This window comes from Taudactylus pleione, unplaced genomic scaffold, assembly GCF_031769625.1.
Source record: "Taudactylus pleione unplaced genomic scaffold, aTauple2 ptg000244l, whole genome shotgun sequence".
Taxonomy (NCBI): Eukaryota; Metazoa; Chordata; class Amphibia; order Anura; family Myobatrachidae; genus Taudactylus; species Taudactylus pleione.
The window spans coordinates 3,434,048-3,443,074 of record NW_028284646.1 but is presented as its reverse complement, the minus strand read 5'-3'; the positions used below and the strand labels follow the sequence as shown (position 1 = coordinate 3,443,074).

Here is a 9,027-nt window from a genome sequence, read left to right as displayed (position 1 = left end):
ACTTTCACCTCATCCCGCATGTCATCTATCAATACTTTCAGTTGCGCAGATTTTACACCTCCTTGAATCCTTATGCTTGTCAGCTAGGGGCTTCCTGTTCATCATAGAAATCGCCTCCTGCTTTTCCATAATGCCCCTACCATCTAACCTCATGAGATGGCCTGGTACATTGACTCCAAAGATACTGATATTTGGTGGCAGATTCAATGTAATTTGATTGGGTCAGATACTCCAACCCTAATCCAGAAAATGCATCAGAAATCTTTCTGAGAGGGTTCAGTATATTTTGTTGACATTCATTATGTAAATATAGTCCTAATGTCGTCATGATTAGAATGTTGACAAAACAGCCCCAGTGGTGCAACAATCTGCTAGCGGGTCTCCGACGGGGACTTCTGGGTCCGAGGGTCAGGTGATGATGATTTCCAGCTGTCTTTCGAACAGTGAGAAACACCCCTAACCCTCTGCTGCCGCTGCCTAACCCTAATGTTGGCATTCCGCAGAATGTCAACATTTCACATGTCAACATTTTTAACATGTTGATATTCTGCAGATGTCAATATATTCCATGTCGACATATCAACAATGTCGACATACTGTAACTGTCAACCTTTTGTTGTAGACTTAAGACTGGCAGCAGTGTAATTGTTGACAGGGTAACTGCATCCCATCTGAGATGGTATTTAGTTCCGCTGTGATTACACAGGATTTTCCCTTCTTCCTCTGAGTTGTGTTGGAGGTGATGTGGCCAAGGTGGTACCCTATATCATATGCTTTGGACCTGTCCTAAACTGGCGCTCATTTGGAAGTGTTCACAATTTGATCTCAGGGGTAACAATGCCTTATTCTTCTACTACTTACTCTCTATTAACTTGGGTTCCCAGGGGTTTCAAAACATAATGATCTGGCATATACTCAACTCGCAGAAGGAGCCGTATTGCACTTCATTCGAAATTCTTAGCTCAACCTCCCCTTTCCTCGATTAAGGAAGTGGTGCAGTTCGGGATGTAGTCATAATGACAGTTATGAAGTTAGAAATACAAATGTTGACATAGAACATGTCGGCACCTGCAGACTATTGACATGTTCACAATTTCGAAATGTGAAATTCTGAATAAAAAGATACTGTGTTGTGTGTTTTCTCAGGTTATTTATTTAACCTTTGTCAAGGTAACAGGAAGACCAGGGGTGGCACATTAGGCTGACCCACAGGCATTCCTGTCATCTGGAAGGGTAAACAAAGACAGAGGTGTTAGCATAAGATGCTTATTTTTTCATGGGTGTTGGGAAAGTCTGCAAATCTGTAGCCAAAAGTGCAGCATCCGTGGGCGGGAAACAGGGAGGGTTCTTGTTACCCTAATACCCCGGTGCACCATGACTTGATCCCTGGGTCCCAAGTATTGAGACGCAACATGAAAATCACTTTGGAGGTTGGACAGCAAAGAAACATCCCAGTGGCAAGAATGCGTCTGGACTGTGGTATTGTCCATAGGATGGTGGAGGTGGGAGTGCTGAATGGATTCACTGAAGAGGTTGTTATGCTGGGGAATGACTGACCAGTTATTTTGTGTAAGTAAATAGCCACAAATCAGAGACTACACTTTTGGTGTCCCATCTGGCCCAGTCTGCAGCCACTGCCCAGTGGTAATGTAACTGGCTATTGCCAGCTGGTGTGTTCTACAATGTTGTTATTGCGTTAACATGGCTTTTGTATGTGTATGGCTAGTGTAATATGTTTCATGGTCATTGCAACTATACGTAGGCAGAACTGAGCCATATCCTGCTTAGCAGACATACTCGACCACAACGCTGCATGCCTGTAAATGAGCTGAGGACTTGGGAAGGTCCACCGGCAACCTATGGCAAGTAAGAACATGAAAAGGGTTTACAAAGATAAAACACATTATGTTCAAAATGGACTTGTTGGAAGCCAGCCTCTATCTAAAGAACGAAAATAATTATTTTCTGATATGGGAAAGTTACATTGACAATAAGGGATTTATGTTCACTTCTGCTCGTGTTTATGACCAATATTTAAAAGGGCAGTGCTTTTATTAGCCGTGTCTTATTAGTAAAAGCACTGCCCTTTTACATATTGGCATAAACATGAACATTACACCCCAACACTTCATAAATAAACTCTTAAAACTCAACTTCAACAAGGTTTCATATGACTACAAAACACGAATACTGTTGGAAATCCTCCGATCACTCTTTGATCAGTCTACCAAAGCAGGATACCTGCTTCTTCCATTGTCCCTTAAACCTTCCTTTCCATTTATTCACTACCCCAGATACCCTCCCCTTTCTGTTTTATTATTCAATGTATTATTCATTCCATTTACATAACAGTGAGCATTTCTGGTATATTTTCCCTTGCGGGCTTCAGCCTAATTTTCTGGATATGTTTTATATGTTCATCTTTCTGTATTGTCCTCTTTTGTGATTCAGGGGTCTATGTACTAATCCTTGGAGAGAGATATAGTGGACTGAGATAAACTCCCAACCAATCAGCTCCTGTCATTTACAGGCTGTGTTTGAAAAATGGCAGGAGCTGATTTGTTGGACTACATGCAAGAGTGACAAGGGATGATCTGGATATTGTGGCTATTACGGGGTCATATACTGGATACTCTTCCCAGCTGGACCTCGGTGGCCTAGCCGCGAGTATCTGTCCACATACCCTTACCCCCACCCTTACCCTAATACCCTAACACTAATACATAAACATACTTAACCTCGACCCTAAGAAACCCCTAACCCTAATTCCCTAACTTTCTAGCACTACCCCCTAACTCTGATACCCTAGCACTAATACCCAAATAACCCTTAACCACTAAAAACCTACCTTAACCCCCGAACCTAACCAAACCCTTAACCCATCCCTAACCCTAATAAGCTAACCCTAAAAGGGCAGACTAGAAGGGCCAAATGGTCAAATTGTATGTTTCTATGTTTCTATGATTTCTCTTGTATTATTTCAATAAAAAGATAAAAAAAAAAAAAAACACAAATAGAGGGCAGAGGGGGTCTCCCTTCAGGACAATGTAGGACTGTCTGTGTGTAAACTGAATTTTGGTGCAGATCTGCAAAAAAAAGGAGAACATTTTGCATAGTCCCTACCAGGTGGGTGGAGGAGTGAACAGCTTGGCTCGGTATCTAAGTGACTGAGACAAAGACATTTTATATGTAATAAAAGGGAGCAGCTTTCACCAGCTATTTGTCTAGGTGATTTACTTACATACATCAAGGTCCCGGGAAGACCAGGGCAGTGGTGGAGCATATGGGTCAAACATAGGGTTCAAGCATAAGGCAGAACTGTTAGTTGCCAGGATGAAAAGAGCTAAGCATTACCTTGGTATTGGTATCCTCACAGTGCCTACTGTATTGCCAGCTTGGCAAACCCAATTCCACATCTAGCACATATAGCTCAGTGGTGTCTCTTCTGCTTTACACCAACATCTGGTCATAACAGAGTACAATGTTTCTACTGAGAACACAAGTTCTCCTCATGCAAGAAGTAAATATTACAGCCAGACTTAGCCAGTCTGCTTCCCCAAAAAATAATAACTTCCATAACAGTTACATCTAACTCACACAAAAGAGTAAACAGTAATAATAATCAACAAGTAAGAAACAAGTCAATAAAACAGAAAAAGCACAAGACAGCTTTCAGAAATTAATATTTAATAAGTGGCTTGGAATTTACATTTTTTGTTCCTATAATTTTACAGTACACAAGTGTGTCCAACTGGCTGGGGCATTACATCTTTATGTGAATAGTGGTGTTTTTGAAGCGATAAAGGACTCTGAGCCGCTGATTGCTGAGACATTTACATATATAGGTATAGGCTGCTTACTATAAGCTCCAGTACTCCCGCTATAGCTATATTGTGTGAAATGGTGCAGGGTGAGAGACTCCTACTGATTTGTTACACAGGGACACTGGTGGGAGACACTTCTAAAAGGTTTACTTGTGCCAAAATAGCTGTTAAGGAAAAAAACTCAGTGTGTAGAATGGTATAAAGACAGGCCAGATAATATTAGCATACATATTTTATTGTAGATCTCAGACAGGCAAATTACAGGGCATGCGCCAATCCCCTAACAAGAGAAGATTCTGCGCGTTTCATTTTAGTATAGAACTGTCTTCACAGTGTTTATGTATTTAGCATCAGCCATCGGCTTCCTTTGACTCCCCGGCTGCAGGAATTTCTTTATTGTTGGCATCTCACTGATTCTTTCCTTAAAAGCCTAAAGTTTAAAACAGACGTTTTACAATGTTATTAATGTAACAAAACAAAACTAAAAAGTGTTCAATTTTAAATTTTAACATTCTCAGAAATTAGAAACTGAACATATACTGTCTGTGTGTTTCAGGCGAGTGGTTATTACAGGAAGAAACATTGGGCCCGATTCAGACCCGGACGCTAAGCCGCGGACACACCCTATGGGCGATTGTCACCCGTATGTGCATGCGTATGCATCGTAGTGCGCGAACCGGTCACTGCAATCGGGAATCATGAGCTCGTAGTACACAGACTGAGTGCTACTTTGAGTGACAGATCGTGCCGTTTGTGGATGGTGACAGGAAGGTGCTTTTGAACGGGGGAGTGGTGCTGCGAACGCAGGCGTGTCTGGGTGTGAAAACAGTTTTATGGGTGTGCATAATTAGCATGGAAGCGTCATTGTACACGTCACTTGGTTGTATGTCAGCCTGCAGTGATTGCAGTGCTTGCGGTGGGGTAGGGTCTACCTCAAGCGCTGCGTTCAGCTCCGATGGCTCTCGATGGTTCTGATTAATCATACACTTCCTGGAGATGACGTGTGCTAAGAAAGAAAAGTGGGCGTCTTTATACCGGCGTGCGCTAACTCAGCCGTTACATAGAGGGCGTCCTTACATCAGACAGTGCGATCGCGGAATTTGCATACCCGGTCCCTTTTGGCAACGAGAGAGCGCAGCTTAGCGTCCGGGTGTGAATTGACCCCTATGTGCCTATTACTGACTGGGAGGCACACACATACACAGCAGGGATTCACAGGTAACTAGGCTGCATTAATATTCATTAGTAATACATTCATATCTGTAGCACTGGCATCCGCCTTAGATGGCAGTGAACCCAAATGCTGTTATTAGAATCTCTAACCTTGATAGAATGTTGTGAGACAACCTGTACAAAATGCAAAATGTGACAGCTTTGCACAGCTCCACGGCAACACATGCTCATTTCATTGGCGAAATGCAGACAAGTGACTAGTAACGATTACTATTGATTCATGGACATATTTTCATAAATTTTTCTCTGGTGCATTACGAGAGTTGCACAATGTGCATTTTTACTCAGTGAAATTAGGTTATACTGAGAATCACTCAGTCCTACATTGTGTTCCACACAATATATATCACTTTAAAACATTACTTTTTTCAGATGCACATTAGAAAATGTTAACAATGTACCATTATATCATGTAATGGAGTTCAGTAGAGGTGGGGTGGGTGTACACCTGTCACCAGAGATGAGCAGAGAAGGAATTTCCAGGCAGTGAGATCAGATGCAGAACCATCGGTGGGCACGTTAGTAAAGTGGGTACATATTAGACGATATGTCGCTCGATACGGCGGACAGGCCAAAGGGATGCACTCATAATCCCGACCGTTTGGATTTCGGCATTCAGAATGCCGACACCAGAATCCTGACACTTATAATACCGGCGCCGGCATCCTGACCGCAGGGATCCCGAAGGTTAAGTACTGGAGTTAGGGGGCGGGTTAGAGGTTAAGGTTAGGCACTAGAGGAAGGGTTAGGTTTAGGCTGTGGGGGAGGGGAGGTTCAGTTTAGGCTGCAAGGAGGGTTTGGGGTAGGGTTAGGGGTTAGGTTGGGCTTACTTATCTGGAGGCGTCGGGATTGTAACCTGATCGGGATGCCAGCACCAGCATCCCGTACCCATCATATCGTCCACATCGGCAAATGTGCACTGGACCATGCGCGCTCCCACAGGTCGTCCATCGGGAATCATTCCATCGGCCTGTATGTAGGGTCGATGAAACAACCTAACTGCCGACGCTAGGCAGGTGAATGGAGCTGGTGCCCGACATGTTGGGCGGTCGGACACTAGATCATGTAATGTGTACCAGCCACTCGATATGTCGGGCCGTCACATCACTGGGTACACACATCGGTAAGTGTGTACACAGCTTAAAAGACTAATAGGACATGTCACATGTTTCCACCAACCTGTGCATGCATAGGGTAAGTGGTTGATTCACTTTAAGATGTCAAATGACACTATGTTGGTATGCGTCCGGCATCCCGGCGGTCTGGAAGCCGAAGATTACCTTACCGGCGCCAGAATACCGACGCCGGTCAGAATCCCAGCGCCGGCATCCTGTTCGCCGGGATGCTGAAGGTAAGTAGCAGGGTGGGGGGAGGGTTAGGTTTAGGGGTTAGGGTTAGGCACTAGGGGGAGGGTTAGGCACTAAGGGGGGAGGTTAGGCTCAGGCACCAGGGAGGGAGGGTTAGGGTAGGGAGAGAGTTAACATACATAAAACCCATTATAGGACAAAACTCTAGAGCACAACTGAATTGGGTGTCGAAGTTCACACTAGTCACTAGGTCGAGCTACCACTCCTTCCTTTTAAATAAGGCACCATTTGCTATCTAGCAAGGTTTGTACTACATAGACAAAGTAGAGCTTGAGCTTTTGTAATAAAGAAAATACATCACTGAAAGGGGTCAGCCAGCAGCACCTCAATCAAGTAGATATTATAATTATGGGTTCTGGTACTCTCCAGAAGGGACAGAACACAAGTGTGTGCCCAGTAATATATGCTGTCAACTTAGGTAGCAATCACGATAAGCATATTGGTGTCATACTACAATACCAAAAATAAATGAAAAACATAGGTGATGACTGTGGTGTTATGCTTACCTGCAAGTTAGGAAAGTTCTGCAGGATGTCACCATGAACCTCTTGCACTGATAAAATGGCATCTATGAGCTGCACGTCTGCCAAACTGAACTGGTTTCCAACTAAAAAGTCCTGATTTGCTAAGGCCTAAAATTATACACAACAAATTAGCTGCATTCCCCACAATTGTTTTTCTACCATGTTCCTCATCCGGGCAATGTTGTTTTGTGTTTATCTGGACCTATCAGAAATGTATTTTTATGATGGTTCATAGCATGGTTCAGCATATTATATTTCATGTGACATACTTATACCATACATATTCCATAATCTGCACACATACCGTATGCTTCATGATTTTCTGATAAAGTGCTATAAAGTATTATTTTGCATGTTTTCTCCACAAACATCCTATAGGTGCCCATCATAAAATATTCAAAGCCATAATGGACTATCCATGCCTGTATCCTGGTTCATTCACAACAGAATATCATATGGATGGTACAGAAATTGTAAGACGAGTGTGAAACGTGTGCCAGCTTACCATGCCTAACTCTGGGAAACAAAAGATGGCTGAATACATGTATAGTACTAACAAAATCATAATAGAGTGAACATTTTGTATTTTGCCTTTAGAAAGTGTTTTAAAAACACCATCTACAAACTTTCCTTATTCTGTGTATACATTTGTAAAAGAACCACATGTGAGAATGAGGTGTCAACTTGTCGTTTTTTCTTTAAATATTTTTTTAACACCATTATGCGTAGTGACACAGCTTTTACAATTTATGCCCGTTTTCAATTAGCGGCAAAAAGTCGGAATCCGCAAAAAACGTCATTTCGCCTGGCGAAAACTTATCTCCATATTCAATTGCAAACACTTTTTGTGTACGCGAAAACGCAATGCATTATAATCGGCAAAAACGTTTAGTCTCTGTATAGGTGTTGAAAAAAAGTGCAAAATCGTTATTTTGGGGTGCAAAGGTGGGGAAACCACTCAGCACCTTTGGGACAGCCCCCCAAAGGATAACTGTGCAAACAAATCCCAAAATAAAAGTGAGGAACACCCCAAAAAAGCACTTGAAAATGGGGGCAAAAAATTGCAAAGTGGGGGTACAAACTTTAAAATTAGCGAAATAGAATTTGGAGGGTCTGCAAGTATGGGTGAAGTGTTTTTTTTTTATTGCAGGTGCTTGCTTAAGGTGCGTTTTTAAAACTTCACATTAGCGACTTTAAACCATGTTTGCACCCATTTTCAAGTACCCCAAATTTGACAGGACTTCTTATTTTCTCTAAAAAATACTGCTTAATGCTATTCTTCACCACTTGTGTAAAGACGCTAATTAGTACCTATTGACACAACTTAAGTACCCCAAATGGCTTTATTAGGGCTTTTCAGGGGCATGTACATTGATCCCCAATGTTAGTTCATCTTTTGGGGGGTGTCAGGCTGATTTTCCCAATTCCGACAGCACTTTTCGCCTGGTTCACATTCGCCGGGTTGCGTTTTCACGTCTTTTGGAATTGAATACGATCGAATAGCGGGGGCGCACACGAAAACTTTCTGTGGCCAAAACACGTGAAGTCGGCAAAAAGTACGGCATGCGAAAAAGTATCGCGGGTGCAAAACTAATTGAATACGGGTCTTAGAATGTTAAATAGTAAAAAAATTGTTAGGAGGACATAAAAAGGGAGAAACATTAAAAACAAAAAAAACGCTTCTTACTTTGTTGTACACTGGAAAGTATCTGTTCAATGCTCTGTCTTTAAGGAGACATTTATGTTTCTCCTTATCAGCTTCAGGAAGGAAGTATGATGACAGGACCAGTGCCAGCAGGTCAGTGGTTCCTTCTACATACATGTTAATACTGCAATGAAATGAATAGCAGTTATTGTATGAGAGATTAGTTACTTGCATCAAGTAGTATGTTTAACCTTGTACATAGATACATAGATCTACACGTTCTTTTATTTCAATGGCATACTGTATATAAAACTACGTTGAGTTCCCAAAAATATATAAGCATTTTGCTTGTATTTGTTTTGTTTCTACACACAAATCAGAATTACAAACAAAATAGTATCAAATATTCATTTATACACATTATACCCAATGTA

At 42.1% G+C, this 9,027-nt stretch overlaps 1 protein-coding gene across 2 annotated transcripts in view; it reads right to left on the bottom strand.

Annotated features, from left to right (window-relative positions):
* Nucleotides 1-4,038: 4,038 nt before the first annotated feature.
* Nucleotides 4,039-9,027, bottom strand: part of LOC148516646 (glutathione S-transferase 3-like) — a 43,378-nt gene continuing 38,389 nt past the window's right edge. For both annotated transcript variants that reach the window (XM_088479690.1, XM_088479689.1), the window contains exons 5-7: nt 8,636-8,777; nt 6,931-7,056; nt 4,039-4,254 (exon numbers count right to left, since the gene is read on the bottom strand). In XM_088479690.1, the coding sequence (XP_088335816.1) occupies nt 4,135-4,254; nt 6,931-7,056; nt 8,636-8,777 (388 nt within the window). In that variant the 3' untranslated portion in view covers nt 4,039-4,134. The remainder of the gene's footprint in view (nt 4,255-6,930; nt 7,057-8,635; nt 8,778-9,027) is intronic.